The 22,368-nt window shown below is 41.1% G+C and overlaps 1 protein-coding gene across 4 annotated transcripts in view; it reads left to right on the top strand.

Annotated features, from left to right (window-relative positions):
• LOC133405962 (phosphatidylinositol 4,5-bisphosphate 3-kinase catalytic subunit alpha isoform-like) overlaps positions 1 to 22,368 on the top strand; it is a 35,937-nt gene that overhangs the window by 11,822 nt on the left and 1,747 nt on the right. For 3 of the 4 annotated variants that reach the window (XM_061683073.1, XM_061683074.1, XM_061683072.1), the window contains exons 12-26: positions 1,063 to 1,215; positions 1,427 to 1,561; positions 4,203 to 4,327; positions 4,542 to 4,623; positions 5,101 to 5,265; positions 10,686 to 10,789; positions 10,907 to 11,078; positions 11,330 to 11,436; positions 11,545 to 11,666; positions 11,791 to 11,869; positions 11,975 to 12,145; positions 12,278 to 12,395; positions 15,714 to 15,865; positions 16,081 to 16,243; positions 20,633 to 22,368. The exon at positions 20,633 to 22,368 is cut by the window's right edge and continues 1,747 nt beyond it. In XM_061683073.1, the coding sequence (XP_061539057.1) occupies positions 1,063 to 1,215; positions 1,427 to 1,561; positions 4,203 to 4,327; positions 4,542 to 4,623; positions 5,101 to 5,265; positions 10,686 to 10,789; positions 10,907 to 11,078; positions 11,330 to 11,436; positions 11,545 to 11,666; positions 11,791 to 11,869; positions 11,975 to 12,145; positions 12,278 to 12,395; positions 15,714 to 15,865; positions 16,081 to 16,243; positions 20,633 to 20,740 (1,956 nt within the window). In that variant the 3' untranslated portion in view covers positions 20,741 to 22,368. The remainder of the gene's footprint in view (positions 1 to 1,062; positions 1,216 to 1,426; positions 1,562 to 4,202; positions 4,328 to 4,541; positions 4,624 to 5,100; positions 5,266 to 10,685; positions 10,790 to 10,906; positions 11,079 to 11,329; positions 11,437 to 11,544; positions 11,667 to 11,790; positions 11,870 to 11,974; positions 12,146 to 12,277; positions 12,396 to 15,713; positions 15,866 to 16,080; positions 16,244 to 20,632) is intronic. The other variant, XM_061683076.1, reaches the window with a different exon arrangement.

The following is a 22,368-nucleotide window of genomic DNA, read 5'->3' as shown; positions in this document are numbered from 1 at the left end:
TCTTCTGTCTCTCACTGGAAACTGGTGGAAACACTAGTGGGGGCAAGTGTGTGTGTGCGTGCGTGCGCGCGCCAGACATTGATATTGTAAACAGACACCAAGGGTTGGTCCTTTCCCCTGTGGTGCCATGCCAGGTTAAGGTTAGGTTTGCGGATGTTCTTTCATGCACCACCTGAATTAAAGATACACACCTGTCTACAACAGCCTTTTGTACAAGCATTTACTTTAAATAGACACAATTTGAGTGGCTGCCAACAAGAAACACTGTCCACCTTCCCACCCGTCTATCACTTGCCTCCATCGCTGACCCTCAATAAAGACTCACTTTGTAGATCACAATGTTATCTTAAACCTTCCTTTGGTTTCAGTAGAAGTGCCAATAAAACAACGTTGTTTAATTATGCCTGAAGATGAAATTGAAACACTGTATACTATAATGTATATAGTACATTGAAGACACCAAAAGAATGAAGATTTTTTTTTCCTCAGAAAGGAATAATTTTGCAGGTCACTCCTGTATTGGATTTGCTAAGATTCCAACTTTCAAGTTTTTTGCTGATCAGCAACAACAACTTAAACCAGTTAATTTAACCTTTTATATAATTGGATCTTTCATGGTGAACGCGTATGGGAATAAATCAAATATGTGCTGGCTACTACAGTTAAATAACTTAAAAAAAAAAAAAAAAAAAACATAATTAGGACATGTCAAAAAACAGGTTTATTATTTGTCTTTAGAAACCCGAGATAAGTAATTTCACCTTACAATAGCTGCATGGGACTCGAGTACTTTTCAAGACCCATTGATTTATAACTGGTGAGCACAGACTACTGCCAAGGTTGAACAATCCTAAATTAGAATCAGCAACAAATCTCCATAGATACTCAACTCCTGCATATGTCTTAATTTTGTTACTGTGATTATTGCATTTATTTTTTTTTTTATAGTCAAAATTTAAGAAATGCTTTAAAATACATTGTCTCACCGTTTACATCCTGATTCACCTGATTCATTTGGTACTTCCTCTTACTCATTTCCTGCTGCACCCTTTTTTCTTTAAGGAGCACTGTCCACTGGCTTGGGGTAATGTCAACTTGTTTGACTACACTCACACTCTTGTGGCGAACAAGATGGCGCTGAACCTCTGGCCTGTTCCTCATGGTCTAGAAGATCTTCTCAATCCTATAGGAGTTACAGGCTCCAACCCCAATAAGGTAATCATATAAGATCAGCTTCTCAAATATCATAACACAGGATAGACCACTCTGTTGAGTTGAGGTCTCAAAATACATTTATTGCCTCAGTACAATTCAGTGTTGGGTCTCTGAGTGGTAGCTCCACTAACAGCCAAAACCAAGTTACCTGAATTCTTGCACCTCTTTTCACGGATTGGGCTGATATTCACAATGTGACTCCATTGTACAGGAAACACCATGTCTGGAGCTGGAATTTGACCACTTTAGTAGTCCAGTCAAATACCCAGATATGAATGCTGTGGAGGACCACGCTAACTGGACCATCTCAAGAGAACTGGGGTTTAACTACAACCTCTCTGGACAGGTATCAACTACTAACTAAAACAAAGTTGGGGCATGATCATCTACTTGTGGTTGGTGTGTTCACCTAATATAATTCATGACTGTTACTTATCAAATAATGTACTGAAAATGTGTTTTGGCAATTCTCAAATACCACTGAAACCACATTTACATGGATAATGCAGAGGACGAGAAGGACACAAATTGTGAGTGTCATTGTTTTGTGATATAAGCATGAAATGCATTCCATTCGCTGAGTACATGCCTACACATGAGTATGGCTCTATGATATGAAGGCAGAGACAACAGTGAGTACTTTTCCTTTGCTTAGTATTAGAGTTACTGTACATTTTTTTCTTGTGGTGGGAATGTCTTCAATTACAATTTAGAGGGCCAATATCCTATTGCTGATTATAAATGCATCTCGATGCAGCTTGAATAGTTGTATCATTTTTTTCAAAAAAATTACTTTTCCTTACTACTTATACAAATACTATTGTAATGTCCCTTATATCACAATAACATACATGATAGATAAATAATATTATTTCCATTTATCTTTTAAATGGAAGCGATGTATACATTTCCAACTTATTTTTCTCATCATTTCAATAAGCCAACAGTGGTGTTTGAATTGTGTGTATGCCGTGATTTACAGTATTGGCGATAAGGTGAAAGCCATACATATTTGAATTAGGCTATATCAAAGTCTTATCACACAGAATTTATTTCACACATCACTCACATCAATAACTAAGGATTAATGCGTGTCAGTCTCATACGTTCACGTCACAGAAGGGGCTTGCTCAGTGATGTGATGTCACTGAGGTGAGGTGGTTAACTTCATTCCGCCAGCATTACATTATCTAATAGTCAATTATTAATGTTGCAAAGCAACATAAGAATCAGTTATTTCTCCTGTGCTATCCATTGTATTATGAAAGTGGGACTCAGTAGGACACTATTCACTTCACTTAGATCCTACAGTCTCTTTATCATTTTTATTGTTTTATTGAACTGAATAATAGTGGACATAAGGTAGTTCCTTTGTATTCTAATTTAGGCAAATGTGTTCATCGGGTATCTTTATAGAGGTCTCTCAGCTACTGGGTGACACAAAGAAGGGACAAAACAGTTTGATTTATTCATGATAAAGGAGTAACGAGGAGTATTAAGTGATACCTTTTATCTGTAACTTGAGTTGTTTGAGAAGCTTTCCTAAGAGGTCCTAATGCATCACTACTCGGGTTGGGCATCGTTTGAATTTGAGCGGTTCCGGTTTCTTAGTTCGATTCCGGTTCCAAACGAGTCTCGATTCCGATTCTTTTAGGGGGCTGGGTCAAAAAGTTATAAATTAAGGGGGTCCAAATTATGAACATTCATTTTCTTAGCAGCCCGCAGCATAGACTAAAATGAACATTTGACTCGAGGTTCTTTATAACCATTATCAATATCAAACCTATGAGCTAAAAGGCAAGGTGTGTGGAACTAACCCAATTGACTTAATATTCATTATTAAAAGTTAAATATAGCGTTGTTAAAATTATTTTAACAATGCTACATAACTGCCCCTGTATTCTGTTTCATCACGTCAAATGGTTTATGTGTATAATTTTTAACTTGACTTCTTGTTTTAAGCTTGTAGCCTTTTATTTTGAAGGGTACGCACCGGAACTCAGCATTTTGGCACAAAAAGTGAATTCACGGCCGTGGTGATTTGTATTTTAAAAAAAATTTGTTGTTTTTTTAAATGGATGGAACCAAATGCTATAAAACGCTGAATCCTTTCCCTACCCACCAATGAGGAACAAGGTTAGTGTTTGCGATACTGTGAGACGTGTGAATTTTGTCCCAATTCATTGTGATGTGAAGTTGCTACGGTGAAGTTTTAGCCCAATGTTAAGCTTTCTATTTATTTATTTATTTTTGTTTCTCATCGGTACTTACGTTGGTTTGAAGACTAAAATAACTGCTCAAAACCATCAGTGCAAAAGTACAAGCAACCGTTTACCTTGTTAGCTGAATCGTCACACTTTAATTACCATATAATGGAGCCGCATTTTATTGTTTCACTCATCCAATTGACTGAGAGTTGACTTCATTGAAGCTCCGCGCAGTGTAGGCTGAGGCTCGGAGCACGTCAGATGGTACACATCGTGTAAGCCTCCTTTGCACAATATAATCTTATTCCAAGTGTTGAACTGAGACGACTGGTCATTCATTTTAACAAAGTGAAGTGTTTTGTTCGCTGCCATTGGGCGCGAGGACGTCATCGTGGGTGTTCTTCTTCGTTGCTTTTCGCCACTTCTTCCTGGCTGGAGGACTAGGCATCGAAACTGGGAACCGAAATGTTTAAATTTGAACGGTTCCCGGAAAACCAGAACCTTAGTCTTTGTTCCAATCGGTTCTCGATTCTCGATGATCAACCCTAATCACTACCGTAGCTTGTCCAGGCTTCATTTGTTTTGCACAGAGATGGCATGGCTGAATACCTGCATTGCCCTCTAGTAAGTGTACTATATTGTTTACCGTGCAATCAAACTCTTTCCTATGATTCAAATCTCGTTGTGTGTCCTTGCATTCCTCATCTGAGATGGGAATAGTAAATTAGAATGATATGAATAATAAGAGTGTATATGTATCTTCTTGCTGTTGTGTTCCAGAGCAATCGTGTGGCGAGAGATCATGCCCTGACAGAGAGTGACATAGATCAGCTGGGACAGCTCAGTAACAGAGACCCTCTCTCAGAAATAACTGAACAGGAGAAAGACTTCCTGTGGAGACATAGGTAGCTGCCTCGATACCTTGTAAATAATAATCACTACTAATAAAGTCAGAAGTCCAAAGTCACACTTTAATTACCATATAATGGAGCCGCATACCTTCGGATACAAAACATGAGATTGCTATGATTTTCTTTTAGCCTTTTAACCAGGAATACAGTATGTAAACGTAAGCTTGTTTTACGTAAACCTTGTTGATGCATGCATTCCCTTTACCAGGCACTATTGCATGAATTTCCCAGAGATCCTTCCCAAGATCCTTCTTGCTGTCAAATGGAACTCCAGAGATGAAGTAGCGCAGGTATTGTCATTGTTATTCATGATGTGTCTTGCCAATATTTTAGAGGGGCTTTTTGATGTATCTGCTGACAAATGCGCAGCATTTAAAAAGATTTGTTTTTACTGTCAACTGTTTCGTCATACATATTGTCACTGTCAGGCGGAAACCTCCTATATCCAAATTTGGTAAAGTTCCTATTTTTTTCAAAACTCTGTACTATTGGTCAGTCTCCATGTTGGTCTGCTATTTTCACAAATGATTGACCAGTCTGAAGTGTTGAAAATTGCTTCCTCTCTTTGACGCTGCAATGTTAATGGCTCAACAAGCGTTTTTTGGGGGTTTCCTGAAAAGTGCTGGTTTTGGAGATGCGAGGATTCCGCCCGACGCCAGTGATATGTAATTTAAGTACGATATATTTACTTCTCAAATAGATTTGTCGTCACTTCACAACAAACACAATATTTTAGTATTTTTTTCTCTTTTTTTGGTGTGTCCCAGATGTACTGTCTATTGAAGGAATGGCCATCTATCCGTCCAGAACAGGCCATGGAATTGTTGGACTGCAACTACCCGGACCCCATGGTTAGACACTTTGCTGTGCGCTGCCTTGATAAATACCTGACTGATGACAAACTGTCTCAGTACCTCATCCAGCTTGTACAGGTATGTGTTGTGTGTCTCTCAGGGGTTCGCAAACCTTTTGACTCCACCGACACCTTACAAGGACACCCTCATTAAATGTCAATTAAACATAACTACCTTGCCTACCCTAAATGCCATACACATTTTATAATTGGCTATTTTCAAGAAAAAAAGTCATAATGTTAGATAACATTAAAACATTTTTTAGAGAAAAAAGTAAAGTATGAGAATAAAATTGTATTTTTTCAAGAACAAATGTAAGCTCTACAAGAACAAAGACATACAGGGTGGGGCAGAAAGGAGATTTAAAAAAAAAAAAAACCTCACAAAATAATAAATGGTAGCTGTGAACAAATTTTTATTAACATCAATGTGTTCATGTTGAAATGGCATTTGACACAATCAAGTGTGGGGAAAAAAAACGTCCATCATGTGGTGTCCGTTTTCATTGATGCGTTTCTGAAGGAGTTGATGGAAGTTAGCTTCCACTCCCTCCAAAATTGCTCTGTTGATTTGGTCGGTGGTCTTTGGTCTTGTTTGATCTGTGATGTCAATAAAATTTGTTTGCAGTTATTTATTTTTTATACATATATACACACAGTGGGTACGGAAAGTATTCAGAGCCCTTTAAATTTTTCACTCTTTTTTCTTTTTATATTGTAGCCATTTGCTAAAATCATTTGTTATTTTTTTCCACATTAATGTACACACAGGACCCCATATTGACAGAAAAACATTTAATTGTTGAAATTTTTGCAGATTTATGAAAAAAAAGAAAAACTGAAATATCACACAGACATACGTATTCATACCCTTTGCTCAGTATTTAGTAGAAGCCCCCTTTCGAGCTAATACAGCCATGAGTCTTTTTGGGAATGAAGTTTTTCACACCTGGATTTGGGGATCATCTGCCATTCCTCCTTGCAGATCCTCTCCAGTTCTTTCAGGTCGGATGGTGAACGTTGGTGGGCAGCCATTTTCAGGTCTTTGCAGAGATGCTCAATTGGGTTTAAGTCAGGGCTCTGGCTGGGCCATTCAAAAACAGTCATGGTTGTTGAGTTGTTCCGAAGACACTCCTTCAGTATTTTAGCTGTGTGCTTAGGGTCATTGTCTTGTTGGAAGGTGAACCTTCGGCTCAGTCTGAGGTCCTGAGCACTCTGGAGGAGGTTTTCAACCAGGATATCCCTATACTTGGCCGCATTCATCTTTCATTCAATTGCAACCTGTCGTCCTGTCCCTGCAGCTGAAAAACACCCCCACAGCATGATGCTGCCCCCACCATGCTTCACTGTTGGGACTGTATTGGACAGGTGATGAGCAGTGCCTGGGTTTATCCACATATATACCGCTTAGAATTAAGGCCAAAAAGTTCTATCTTCGTCTCATCAGACCAGAGAATCTTATTTTTCACCATTTTGGAGTCCTTCAGGTGTTGTTGTTTTTTAGCAAACCCCATGCGGGCTTTCATGTTTCTTGCACTGAGGAGAGGCTTCCGTCGGGCCATAAAGCCCCGAATGGCGGAGGGCTGCAGTGATGGTTGACTTTTGAGAACTTTCTCCCATCTCCCGACTGCATCTCTGGAGCTCAGCCACAGTGATCTTTGGGTTCTTTTTTACCTCTCTCACCAAGGCTCTTCTCCCCCAATTGCTCAGTTTGGCTGGACGGCCAGCTCTAGGAAGGGTTCTGGTTGTCCCAAACGTTTTCCATTTCAGGATTATGGAGGCCACTGTGCTGTTAGGAACCTTAAGTTCAGCAGAATTCTTTTTGTAACCTTGACCAGATCTGTGCCTTGCCACAATTCTGTGTCTGAGCTCTTCAGGCAGTTCCTTTGACCTCATGATTCTCATTTGCTCTGACATGCACTGTGAGCTGTAAGGTCTTATATAGACAGGGGTTTGGCTTTCCTAATCAACTCCAATCAGTATAATCAAACACAGCTGGACTCCAATTAAGGTGTGGAACCATCTCAAGGATGATCAGAAGAAATGGACAGCACCCGAGTTCAATATGAGTGTCACAGCAAAGGGTCTGAATACTTATGGCTGTGTGATATTTCAGTTTTTAATAAAGCAGCAAAAATTTCAACAATTACGTTTTTTTTCTGTCAGTATAGGGTGCTTTGTGTACATTGAACAAAAACATGAACTAAAATGATTTTAACAAATTGCTGCAATATGAGCGGCACGGTGGGCGACTGGTTATAGCGTCCGCCTCTCAGTTCTGAGGACCGGGGTTCAATCCCCGGCCCCGCCTGTGTGGAGTTTGGATGTTCTCCCTGTGCCTGCGTGGGTTTTCTCCGGGAACTCCGGTTTCCTCCAACATCCCAAAAACATACTAGGTTAATTGAAGACTATAAATTGCCCATAGGTGTGAATGTGAGTGCGAATGGTTGTTTGTTTCTATGTGCCCTGCGATTGGCTGGCAACCAGATCAGGGTGTACCCCGCCTCCAGCCCTGATGATAGCTGGAATAGGCTCCAGCACGCCCGCGACCCTCGTAAGGAGAAGTGGCTCAAAAAATGGATGGATGGCTGGATGGCTGCAATATGGGTCATTCCACTGACGTGGTACACAATTTGTGACATGTAAGAACAATTTAAGAACTTGAATTATTTTGTTGAAAATATTTTAGGAAAATGGGCGGCACGTTGGCCGACTGGTTAGAGCCTCACAGTTCTGAGGACCCGGATTCAATCCCCGGTCCCGCCTGTGTGGAGTTTGCATGTTCTCCCCGTGCCTGCATGGGTTTTCTCCGGGCACTCCGGTTTCCTCCCACATCCCAAAAAACATGCATTTATTGGAGACTCTAAATTGCCCGTAGGCGTGACTGTGAGTGCGAATGGTTGTTTGTTTCTATGTGCCCTGCGATTGGCTGGCAACCAGTTCAGGGTGTACCCCGCCTCCTGCCCGATGACAGCTGGGATAGGCTCCAGCACACCCGCGACCCTAGTGAGGAGAAGCGGCTCAGAAAATGGATGGATATTTTAGGAAAATGTACTTGAAGTATACCATTTATATATAGTATACATTTGGGTTCATGGGATAAAAACATACATAGTTTACTTAATATGACCATTATTTGACCAGTGGTTGCTTGTAACTAGATATGAACATGGAAAGCTGTTTATTGTATGAAAACCTTGGGAATTTTTCACACAAATACTAGGGTTAGAATAGGTTCACAAACCAATTTATGTCCAACTTGTTAATGCACCGCACAGTATCGAGTAAAAAAAATTACTCAGGGCAAATGTAGATGTGAGTAACATTGACTAAAAATGCAACATGGAAAATGAAGGACCTGAATACTAACAGGTACAGGTGAACGAATTCAGTGGATATCAGAACTTAATAGGACTAGTGAATTTTTCAATATCAGTTTCCTTACTTGGTATGATACCCTTCACAGTTAGACCATCAACTTGAAGCTTGAACGTTGACATGTTCCATCACTTGCCATTTTTAACTTCCAATTCAATCATTTGACCAACTATGTTTATCTAATGGTTTGTACATGATAAACAATGTAAAGTCAAAATTTTAGATCATAGGGAACATTAAGGGTGTTTATTTTTTTATTTTTATTGAGCTTTAACTATTGCCATTTTTTTTACTGCTAAAACCCTAGATGTACCTTTTCAGTGTTATACTTTGTCAGTTGGAAGTACACACAATTTTTTTATGAAGAACAGCATGTATGTAACTTTGACTGGGCTTTCTGCCAGTCAAACACATTTCCAGTTACACACACCATGGCGTTCCAGAGTTTCAACATGTATTCCAAATACCAATCCTTGACTGAACAATACTATAATTTCAAAACATTAACACACAGTTCTGAATACAATGTCTCTACAGAAGTCAGTCTTAGTAAACGATAATACAGCCATTTAAACCTGTGCGTAATTTTGATACCAGCGGTCTTTGCCAGTGCCCATGTCATGTTACAAGCACCAGTAACGATCCACAGTGCACCACACAATGTTGACATTATTATCAAAAAGTGAATCATATGTTTTGATCAAAGATAGTTAAAAACGTTTGACAGGAGGCCTTTATAATCGGAACCAAATCCAAGTTTAATAATAAGGATTAAAGTATGCGCGTAATCATGACAACATCCTCAACACTTCTGTGACTGGTCAAAATTACCAGCGATAGAAAACGGTCGAAATTCACCAAACATTTCTCCTTCAACGAATCAAACAAGACATCATTTAATTCTATACAAACTCGCTTTTCATCATTGCTAGTCACTTGACCGTTTGAGATCGACGCTTGTAACATTTTGACGTAATTTTCTTGAAAAAACTTACCAGGTTCTACCGGCCCCTCGATGTTCCCATCAAGCTCATATGCTGCTGAATGCTGGTCGTATGTAAGTGGGTGATCGATGTCGCAAAATAGTTGACAGTTTTTGTTATTTTGTCCAAGTCGCTCGAACGAAAATATGACCGACGCTTAAAAATGTCAATCAATATTGTCTCCTAGTCCTTCTGAAGCATTTGATTAATCCTTCTATGATTATTCTTTGGAGATTATTGCATCAATTCCAAATAGCCGTCGTAAAATGGTCGTTGTTTGTTTACAGTTATGAAATTGATTTTTTTTAATTGATATTATGAAACAGTTATGAAATTGAAATTGAGTGGCCGCTATATATATATATATATATATATATATATATATAAATTGCCCATAGGCATGACTGTGAGTGCGAATGGTTGTTTGTGTCTATGTGCCCTGCGATTGGCTGGCAACCAGTTCAGGGTGTACCCCGCCTCCTGCTCGATGACAGCTGGGATAGGCTCCAGCACGCCCGCGACCCTAGTGAGGAGAACCAGCTCAGAAAATGGATGGATGTATGTATATATTTTATATATATGTGTGTATGTATGTATTCCCATTGTTTTATCCCTGTTATTCTGGAAAAGATGTCTTTATTCTCGAAAGATTTGAGCTATTGTTCTGGAAAAATACACCTTTTGTTATATATATAAAAATAATACTTTATTCCTGTAATAAGACATCTTTAAAAAAGAAATAAGAGAATATAACATGTCTGTGTTCATGCTAAGATCTCAGATTTATGTGGTAACTAGTGATGCACAGCAATTTAACCGGAAATGGCTCAAAAGTGCCGTTGTCCGGTCTCTATATGTAGCTGTGCACCCCCCCCCCCCCCCCACCCCACCCCAAAAAAATACAACCTAATAATTTGTAGAAAAATATTTTGTTTGCCCCTAAGCTATGGCTTGCGGACCCTAGTTTGAGAACCACTGTCTTAGTAAGGAAACTGTTTTATTTTTTTAGAATCATTAATGTATTTGTCTCAAATGGGAAGCAGTTCTTGGACTTTTCTCTATTTGTGATGTTTTAGGTGTCTTATTGTTAGTTTCAGTGATTGTTAATATTTTTAAAAATTCTTTCTCTTTGTGCCAGGTTATAAAATATGAGCAGTACCTTGACAATCCTCTGGCCCGTTTTCTACTTAAAAAGGCACTAACTAATCAAAGGATAGGACATTTTTTCTTTTGGCATCTCAAGTGAGTTCATTCAAATTTAGCTTTCCTCACATACCAGCTTGTCACTCCATGTCTTTTTACTAAAATTGATTATTTTCATAAGAATGTAATCAGTTGTTTTTTTTCCCTTTCTCATAGGGCTGAAATGCACAATAAAAATGTGAGCCAAAGGTTTGGCCTACTTTTAGAGGCTTACTGCAGGGCCTGTGGCATGTACCTCAAACACCTAAGCAGGCAGGTGGAGGCCATGGAAAAACTCATCAATCTCACTGATATCCTTAAACAGGAGAAAAAAGATGAGACGCAGAAGGTGATCTCATTCAAAATATTTCCTAATAGAGTTCTATTTATTTGATTATAAAAGGGTTGTTTTTCTAACTGGCATTCTCACTGTTGAGGCAAGTTGGCAGCAATAGTAATACAAAATCTTCACACCCCGTAGTGTCTCTGATAAACTAATGTGTTCATTGTTTCAGCATATTTATGTGCTTGTGTTGTTGTGTGTGTGTGTGTGTGTGTGTGTGTGAGAGTGTATGTGTGTATGTGTGTGTGTGGGTGAAGGTTCAAATGCGGTTCCTGGTGGACCAGATGAAAAGACCTGACTACATGGATGCACTACAGAATTTCACCTCTCCTCTTAACCCTGCGCACCAACTGGGCAACCTAAGGTTAGGGATAATGATTATGCATGTACGTGTGAAGGGATGCGCCATTGTGTTAAAAAAGAAGCTATGAGAAAAAAGATTCATAAATAATGTAAGATTGTTTATGCACAGGTTAGAGGAATGTCGGATCATGTCATCGGCAAAGAGGCCGTTGTGGCTCAACTGGGAAAATCCAGACATCATGTCTGAGCTACTCTTTCAGAACAATGAGATTATCTTCAAAAATGGAGATGGTAAAATACATAATCCGATCTGATTCTATTCTCATAATAGTAATTCACTCTTATTATATGAGCATAATGATGTGCAGAATGGTCTCATTAGTTTAGAGTGGCTTCTTGTGTTTTTGTGCTGTAGACCTGCGCCAAGATATGCTGACTTTGCAGATTATCAAAATCATGGAGAACATTTGGCAGAATCAGGGACTGGATCTACGGTAGATGCTTACTCTACCACAGTTTATAGTTCTCACTGTATGCCTTTCCACCTCAGTATCAGGATCTTGTCATATGTATGCACTTAAGTTTGTTTTTGTCTCCAGCATGCTGCCATATGGCTGTCTATCCTTAGGAGACTGTGTGGGTCTCATTGAGGTGGTTCGCAGCTCACACACCATCATGCAGATTCAGTGTAAAGGTGGCTTGAAAGGGGCTTTGCAGTTCAATTCAAACACTCTGCATCAGTGGCTCAGAGACAAGAACAAGGGCGAGATGTAAGTCCTCAATGTCATCGTGGCATCATTCATTGAACACTCCTAATCTTGTCGGCCTCTTAAAGAAATGCCAATTTCATCATCTTCTGCCCGTCTCTTCCCATATTTATGTTTTATATAAATAACTTGCAGGTATGATATGGCTGTGGACCTTTTCACAAGGTCCTGTGCTGGCTACTGTGTAGCTACATTTATTCTTGGGATTGGAGACAGGCACAACAGCAACATTATGGTCAAGGATGATGGGCAGGTAACCACATAAGCACACTTGTGTAAAAGCACTACAGTATCAACACATAATATAGCTCGTCCTCTTACAATACCACATTTTGAGATCTGAGTTAAGGCGGCAGTAGCTCATTTGTATGGACCTGGGGCCTCATTAATCAAAGAGTTACTTGCTAAAGGTGTACGTATGCACAAAAGCTGACAATGGCGTACGACCCCCAGAAAAGTCAGACCTATCAAACCCTGCGTATGCACACCTGTAGGACAAACAAGAGAAGGAATATCGTTTGGTGGCCTTGGTAGTGTCCGAAAAAAACAAACACGACAGGGAGGACAGAAGTAGAAATAAAAAATAAAAATTTTTGTGACAGAGTATAGCTACTCCACCTTTTTTGTAATTCTTATAGGATGCGCTAAATACCTGTCCCACCCACTCTCTTTTCAATTTTCTATGTTCGCCCTCATTTAAATGTTTCTTGTAGAAGCCCAATGGAACAGTTCAATTGTTTCATTTGGGTTAGAATTTTTTTCCTCTTTATAATGTGGTTTAAATTGTAACTAACAATTTTCAAAGAAGTTATGGCTGAAGAAAGATAGGATTTACAATTACATCTCTTCTTAAATGTGTTCATATATCCTTTGCAAACTAAAATAACACTTGGATCAATTTCCCAAGAAACAAAGAACAAAAAGAACATCAAAACAAACTTGGAACATAGTCAAACTTCCAACTGCACAGTGTGTTGCCCCTCTGCTACAGATAACCGTTATGCTTAGGATAGGCAACACACTCCTGATATAGTGGGTCGTCGCCTCTGAGGCAAAGAGGTCGACCCCTGCCTTGCCGAAAAGGCCCCAAATCATGAGCACCACCTTCTGGTGGAGGCGCCACTCCCCAGCCAGAGGACTCTGACCGGACAGGTAGTTTGCGAGCTGGTTCAGACCCCCCGGCAGATACACAGCCCGCAGACTGCCTGGACGGGGGGCGGCCCTCTTGAGAAGGCACTGGGAGACCTGTAACAACTGGGCCGACCTGGTGCCACCCTGGTGGTTTATGTAAAAATCCATTGCGGTATTGTCCAACCGCACAAGCACATGGATTCCCCTAAGGGCATAACATAGGTACAGCATAAAATACTTGAGGGCCAGGTGCGCTCATTGCAGTTTCAGGACATTGATGTGATTCCGTGCTGTCCTGCACAGACATTTACAGCCTCAATCGCCTTCTTGGCCAGGAGGGCGGACAGCTCCTGGCCCAGTACCAAAGCCTTTGTCAGGTTGGGGATGACCGTCACCTTGACCTGACCGGAGAGATTGGAACTTTAGCTTGTGCCCATGGGTTAAGGTGGAGACCACCCAAAGGTCCGAAGTGTGAGCAGCCCGATAACTGAGCTGCCGGTGGATAAAAATAACCGACGGCCGGCCCCAAGGCCTAGATCTCTGGCTCTTGGGGGCCCGGACGGACTGTGGAGGCTCAGCCCGGGACCGCCCTGAGGGCAAACAGGCAGAGGTGCGAAAGTCCATGGTCCATGTCCCTGTGATGGACGGTATGGACCAAAACTCCCTACAGGGAGAACCTGTCGGAGGCTGGCAAAGGGGAACAGTAGGTGGGCCCCTGGATCTTTTCGGAGGAGCCATGCACCTATTAAGGCCCGCAAGCTGTTGTGTGGTCTCACAAGCCCTAACAGTCTTCTACAGTTCCCCACTGTAGCAGAAGCAAAAAGCTCCCCCGGCACCACCGTAACACTCTGAAGAGTCCTCCTGGATGTCTCTGACAAGGGGGTCTGGGCAAGCCACATCTGGCGGCTTGTCTGGTTCAAAAGAAACATCATCCGCCTGAGCTCCCTCATCATGATAATGAAAGCTTGCAGAGCCGTGTCGCTAAAACGCACAACAGAGGGGTCTACATTTCTGTCCTGCAGGGATGGAGAGAGAGCAAATATAAGATGAGCCAATGAAGTACCAATACCTCTGGTGCGTGCAACAGCGTGATAGGTCTTCGTGAGAAGGTCGTTGGTGAACTAACACTGAGGCTGAGGACACTGCACAGTAGACCGAGTGACTCTTCCGGGGACACAATGAGGGACGCTATGGCTGGCTCAATGTCTGGCATCGGGTCCAGGCCGGCCCCAGCGGCAACATGCATCGCCGCCAGTACACGGCCGTCCGCTGAAAGACGCTAAAAAGAACCAGCATCTCTCCAGCAAGAATGCAGCTCCTTCAAATAGTCCCGATGACAGAAAAGGCAGAAGAGAGGTGTCTGTGTCAGAAGATGGCGCTCTCCGGAGCCCACTGAAACTGCTGTGGGAGATCCAGAAGCAGACGCTTCAAGGCACTGCGCAAAACAGCCTTCATCGAGCCATTCACCTCACTCGATGAGCCCCGAGTCGAGGTCAGGGATATCGGATCCAAAGACACGGAGTCCCGACCATTCTCATTATCCCGGGACAGAGACGCCGAAGCTGCCAAGGAGGTGGCGTCGTCCTCCAGAACAAGCACTGGCATGGGCGGGGTGCCGAAGTAGCAGGGTGACACTCCAGCAGGAAAGACCTCATCCCGGCCAACTCGGCGGTTAACCAATCCACTTCAGAGGCGAGCTGCCGCTCAGATCTGGCCTTCTTTTTGGAGGGGCAGGACACAGTGGCAGCCCCACCACAGCGCTTCGAATGTTTCAGCTGACACAACTGCAGCTGTTCACCAACAAACACCTGCATTAGGCCAGCATCCCACAGCCCCAGAGGCATGCAACTGCCACCCAAGCTCAGATCATCAGGCAGCCCCTCACCAGGGCGGGCAGGACCGAAGCACCTAGGGCAGCGATCACGGTCACCAGTGGCCTCAAAGAGGGCATAGTTGGAGAAGCTGTAACGCTGTAGGCTATTTGCGGGCGCAAATGCTGCCATCAGAAGTAAAGGCCGCCTACCAAATAGAAAAATGAAGGGGAAAAAATTAAATAAATTAGTGCACATGACTTTTTTGGTATGCATACTCGAACTGCGCATGTGCGAAGGGAACAGTCAGTGCTTTCAGCACCGCCTTCTGGCGGTCAGCAGGGATGAAATAGAACTACTTTGGCACCAAAGCCCTGTTTAACAAGAAAGTAGGACTACTTTTCTAAGCACGAAAACAACAAACAGTTGAGTTTTTCAGCAAATAACGGGGGGTAGGTTTCCACCAAAAATCTGAGAGAAGATGAATTTGGGAGTAGGGAACTGCAAATCGGCTGAGGGAACACAGTACTACACTGAAAGAGATTTGACATCAGAAGATTAAACTACAGTGAGAGAGAGAAATTGAGCAACAACTTCTTCCTTTCTTTACTCTTTGTGCTGTGCCTCAGTTATTTCATATAGATTTTGGACATTTCCTGGATCATAAGAAGAAGAAATTTGGCTACAAGAGAGAGAGAGTGCCCTTTGTATTGACACAAGACTTCCTCATTGTCATCAGTAAGGGGTCCCAGGAGTGTGCTAAGACCAAAGAGTTTGAGAGGTACTCCCTACTGATCAGTTAATCTGTTACTTTGTCAATAATGACTGTTATTGCTGATTTTAAAACAGTGGCATTGTTTTCAATATTGCAACCTTACCTGAATAATTATTGTAACTGTTTCTTCAACCTTAAATGGCAATAAATGTTGTAAATGTTGTAATAAATGACCTTTTCAGGTGGTACAAGCACAGTCATGTTTCTTTTATGCACTGTAGGTTCCAGGAAATGTGTTATAAAGCCTACCTGGCCATCCGGCAGCATGCCAACCTGTTCATCAACCTGTTCTCCATGATGCTGGGCTCCGGCATGCCTGAGTTGCAGTCATTTGATGACATCGCCTACATTAGGAAGACCTTGGCCTTGGAAAAAACAGAACAGGTACATTTCAGATAAAATGCTCTTGTTAGTTTTTACTTGTTTTTTAAATGCTTACAACAAGGGATGGGCATTTGAAGAAATGTTCTTGATTGATGATGGTTGAAATATTATTTTCAGAAAATAAATTGTGTAAGATCTTTTTCACACCAACATTTTCTTAAGAATAGATTAATATGGCAGCACCGTGAACGAATGGTTAGCTCATACGTCTAACAGTTCTGAGGTTGGGGGTTCAAATCCGGGCTCCGGCCTTCCTGTGTGAAATTCGCATGTTCTTGCCGTGCTTACTTGGGTTTTCTGAGGGTACTCCGGCTTCCTCCCGCATTCCAAAAACATGCGCTGTTGAGGTGTGATTATAAGTCTGAATGGTTGTTTGTCTATTCAAGGAATCACCACATCTCTGTGGTTCTGCCTATTTGCAGATTTGGGGGGAGAAGCCTATCCTCCGTTATTTCCAGGAACCTCGCCTAGTCGCTGTTTTAGGCCAGGGCCAAAGTAGGGCTGAACGATTAATTGCATTCGGAATAATATCACGATATGTTAAAATGCGTTGTTAATTGCAAATGCTGCAGTTTCACTGGTCATAGGCAGGGAGAGACGTCAACGCTGTGCTTAAAGCCTGCTGCAACACTGCCGTGCTGGGTCTGTGTAATTTTGTCAGTGTGTTTTCTGTCTCACGAGACCCTTAGGCTAATATCATGTTTGATATTTTTGGCTTCATGTGGTTAAAAAAAATAAATAAATTACCGTTTACACGCTACTTGGCCCCAGGCGAAGTTGTCAGCAGCTAGTACATAGTAGAGGATAAATTGGTCTGTATGTGGCCAGACGTTGCCTCGTCCGATTTTGTGAATGAAACTGAAAACGCAGACAAAACAACTGATTGCTGTTGCTTCTCATTTTATTTATGAGGCGTCGCTGTTGCTGCTTGGAACCACGTTTCATGAGACATGAAGAGTTGGACATGTTGACGGAGCTGTCAAACATTACAGAACCTTTGTATTTTCTTACGGAAATCACTGAACGTTGGCTCTGTACGACTATAACACTGATTGTTCCGGATATTGGGGTGGGGGGGAAAATCCAGTGTCTGAAATTACCGGCGCTTCCACATTAAACAGCTGCTTGGTGCACGCTATTTTATTAGTGGTCTTTGCCACCGGTGTCAACGTATTGTAAGTCACTGATCATCGCCACAATGGAAGCGAATAAGATACTCTTCTTACCATGCTTCTTACAAGTGTCACGAGGGGAGGATGTAAAGTTGATAGGCGAAGACGATGTCAAAGCCATGCTAATTGCTAAGCTACCGTTACAAGCAGTCGCAAGACATCAACATAAGTGATTTGGTGATACAGTACTTATAGATATGGCTGGAACTGCGTTTTTGCAGAGAATAGCCAACTTTGCACAACAAAATAACCAGCCAATTAATATGTTTAGCGATATAAAATAATACACATCCACACAGGACGCCACGTCTGAACCAGAAATGAATTGTTACGCCACTGCACACGTGATATCAGAACTTTGGAAGGTTAAAAGCATATTTTTATTATTAATACATATTTTTAATATAAGATAACCTTTATTAGTCCCACAATGGGGAAATTTGCATCGTTTGAGCAGCATCTGTGGATATAGAAAATATAAATATGTAATATAAATAGTGTGCAGGAGAATATACGTACAAGAAGTACATTGCACCAAATAGAAACCAAAATTATTGTCCATACTTAAACTGTCCAATTCAGTATATAATCAATGTTGTTTGTTTGCAAAATAGAGTGCTGTTTTAATTTTGACGTTTGAGATCTGATTGATCTGATTTAATAGACTTGCTTTTTTTCTTGTTACCAGGGTTGAAAACAGAATTGGCAAAATTTAATTAATCCATAGACAGATATTTTTTTATGATGCCACATAATAATCTCATATATCTCATATGAATCTCTTTGATTCAGGCTGCAACTCCGTCCGCCATTTCAAGGTTGATATAATAAAACATTAAAATTACAAATATTAAAGCCATATTTTATTAACAATTATGATTATGACTGTCCCACAGTAATGTTCTTGACAACATTTTGAAAATATGGAAATTCAGACAAATTTGGACACATTGTTCTGGAAGTTAATTTTTATAGGTTGGCAGCTCTGTGTTGAAGTGTGTAAAGCCACAGATTTGTTTGCATGATTGTTGTATTCTTCACTTTAGTTTGTGGGATTTATTATAGACTTATAAATGTATGTTTATGTCATGTACGTGGTTAGGGTGAGGGCGAGTAACGCAAGGCAAGAACATGGTGGACCCAATTGCAGGGAAGCAGGGAGGCAAGGCAGGAGTGCGGGAGTCTCAAAATAATATTTAATCTTCAAAAGGGGAAAACTGAACAAAGTCCCACAACAGATACCAATCAAATCAAAGTAACAAAGAAACACTCGAATATCTAAAACTGGAAACAAACTATGACCTGTGAGTAACACGTGGAATAGAAAGGGACAATGACATACCACAATGATAAAGACAACTGGCGACTATGACATGGCAAAGACATGTGACAACGACAATGAACCGACAAGAAATGAAAGAAACCAGGGAACTAAATACAAACAAATTGACGAGACAACGAGGAACACCTGGACAAGACACGAGTGGCTGGAGAGAGCTGATTGGTCGACACAAAGTAGACGAGAACAGGTGGACACAACAACCTAATGAGCACACGACAAACATGGAACACAGGAAAACATGGAACAAAACTAAACACAACCCAAACCAAAACACAGACCATGACAGTTTACGACACACTTTGGCATAATTTTGTCAAAGTATTTGGTAAATTTAAGTCTTATTGAAGTAGAGAAACCGACTTTCATATTAAGTAGAGAAACCGAGTTTCATATTAATGCCTTTATTTTAGGCATTAGTGTTATTGAAGTAGAGAAATCGAGTTTCATATTAATGCCTTTATTTTATCATAATCCCAACCTATAAGAATAATTTATGTATAATAAATCTGATATTGTTTATTGTAATACCAATTAATGTATTGCTTGTGTTTAAATAAAAATACATAAAGACCTTTATTTTTTAAATTAAACTGAGAAAAGAAATCTCAATTTGATTATTTTCCCTAGGCCAAAGCCATTTCTAATATAAAAATATGGCTTTTGTGCCATATTGAGGCCAAGAAATTGTGTTAAAATGAGGGGAGGAGCTTCATTTGGGCAGCCCATAGCCTGGAAAAAAAAGAAGTGTTTCGCCACCATCTTGTGGCATCAATATAAAATGGCAAAGCTTTTTGGGTGGGCATCAAATACAAATACTGATTTTTTTGCTGTTCACAGCAGGGCTCAGTTCCTATTCCTTGGGAATAGTGGGGGTTCACTCTCGTGTATATGCCCTGCGATTGGTTGGCGACCAGTTCAAGGGTGTACTCCGACTCTTGCCCAAAGTCAGTTGGGATAGGCTCCAGGTCACCTGCGACCCTGAGGATAAGGAGCATATTGTAAAATGGATGGATGGTTTATATCCCAACGATTCTTGCAGAGCGGTAAAAATGAAACTTCTGCAAAACATCCTCTTGGTTCTATATAAGCACAATAGGAAATGGATAGCTGGAGTGGCCCTGGGCAGCACGGTGAGCGACAGGTTAGCACATCTGCTTCACAGTTCGGAGGACCCGGTTTCAAATCCGGCGTCGCCAGTGTGGAGTTTGCATGCTTTCCCCTTGCCTGTGTGGGTTTTCTCTAATTGCAAAAATAAAAGACAATGAGCTACTTAAAAGTAAGAAAACTAGTGATCATTTGAGTATGAAGATGCCACATCCTACCAAAGTACTGTATCACACACATCTGATGGTGATGTGTGAAGTGACTGACTGCTTTCATATGCTTGGCCTAACATTTGGTGCCTCCACAGGAATGTGTGAGAATTCATTTTCCACTCTGAAAATGTGTTTATAGACCACTGGCCCACAATGCTCCATAAAAGAAAAGGCTAAGTCAGTTTAGATGACATTTAAGAAATTACTAGCGCAAAAATGCACCACATAGAAAAGTGGCCACAATTGCCACCTATAACCTTTCTACAACTAAGCCATGTGTTTAATGCCGCCCATGGTATAAATGTTTGTAATGTGCGTGTATGAGCCTGCTCGCATTTCACTGTAATGCGAGTGTATGATTGGTACAAGAGATGGGTTAGTGTGTTAGTTGTTGAAAAAACTAATATCAAATGTTTATGAGCAGCAGAATGATTACCCCCATGCTGACCCTCCTCCCAGTAATGCCCTGACAGCGACAATGGTGGTACAATTGTGAGATCAATGTTCACATTATGCAATCTTTTCTTCTGTGTCTTGCTTTCGTTCTTCCTTTATGCAGGAGGCGTTGGACTATTTTATGAAACAGATGAATGATGCTCACCACGGTGGGTGGACCACCAAAATGGACTGGATTTTCCACACAATTCGACAGCATGCACTAAACTAAGCCGCACACAAACTAATTCAAACTTTTTTAGTTGCACTTACGTTTTGCCAACAGCATTACCACCTCCTGTTCTTCATTGCGGTCTCAATGATGCCTTTGTTTGGAGTCACCCCTCTTGGAAGTTCCTTCTTGGAGGATTGTTGTCATACAGCATGCCATCTATGTTTTTGGTTCTGAAAAACCAATGACCATTGCACTTCAACTACTTAAACACTACTTGCAGAGGAGAAATACCAATTGGTCAAAAATCATAAATAATATTGCATTCATCCAGCTGCATGTCTTGCTGCTTTATTAGTTCCGCACTGTGGCCCCACCCTAAAACATTTTTTTCCTGGAAAACGTTTCCTTGTCAGCGCCAATAAGAGAAGGACGCAGGCACACACACAAAAAAAAAAATGAAATGACCACACAATTTTACTTCAGTGTGGGGACCTGCGATGGCTGCCACTGCACTTAGTCTATAGTCTTCCACCATGTTTGTGGTGAAACTGCCCCTGTGAGCGCAATCTTTGCCAAAAACCAAACCCAACTAAACCCAAGCCTGCAAGGCATATTGTTAGTCTCTCCCAACCTCAAAGAAACAGAACTCCACCCTCGGGAGTATTTGTTGGTGGTGCACTTTGAGACTTTTCAACCAACTTCAGGGTGATGTTGCCTCTCCATCCGATACTATTTATTGTTGTTTTATAAGAATTTGAGCAATAATCATGGAAGTTGATGATTTGCTTTCGCTGGCCACATGAAATGACTTGGCGGGCGAGATTTGGCCCCCGGGCCTTGAGTTTGACACCTGTGGTATAAGCAACTAGATCATATTTGTGTCATGGGGCAGGTTACAGATTATTATGATTAGTTTTATTTATTTATTTAAAAAAAAGTTTTTAGACACCTTTCACTTGAGCAAAGCAGACACTCCTGTGTTATTGTGGCTACTATTATTGCACTAACTGCAATTTTGATTTACATGATTTACTGTATTTTTGTGATGAAAAACGGACAGTACGGACAGTTTACGAGAATTTATTTTTTACTTTCGCAGACATCCAGGGGAATGTCAAGTCTTCCTGTTCATAAAAATACCTTTTGCGTTGCAGCATAACACTCCACAATGCTGCACAATGCTGAAGCCCATACACCATTGCCACCACTATTGCGAGATGGATTATCATGATCATCTTGAGTGTGGAATTTAACATAACAATATCACACCATGTGACTTTTATTACTACCACACATTTACTCACACTTAAAGTTTGAGTATGCAATTTTCCAACTGCTAGCAAGATTTGAATGTAACCTCACTTCAGTCCTTGCCAGCCCCCCTTGTGTCTCCTGCCCCTTTCAAAAGAAATCCCCCAGCTCACTAACACGCATGCATGGCGGCATGCCAAGACAGCTACATTGCTAGCATGGTTTTTTCATGATGGAACCACGCAGCCGTCTGCATGTGGGACAACACTGTTATATATTTTTGCCCTTGATTTGTCTCGGGAGCTGTCCAACTCCTTGTTTTTAACTTTTGTTGCTAACTGGAGTTAAATAATCCAGCCAAGGAGCTATAATAGTCTTCTTTGGAGAGGCTGTGTGTGCCCGCATATGTGCATGAGAAACGATTGAGACACTAT

The sequence above is a fragment of the Phycodurus eques genome, chromosome 8 (genome assembly GCF_024500275.1).
Source record: "Phycodurus eques isolate BA_2022a chromosome 8, UOR_Pequ_1.1, whole genome shotgun sequence".
NCBI lineage: Eukaryota > Metazoa > Chordata > Actinopteri > Syngnathiformes > Syngnathidae > Phycodurus > Phycodurus eques.
This window is presented reverse-complemented; position numbering and strand designations above follow the sequence as displayed.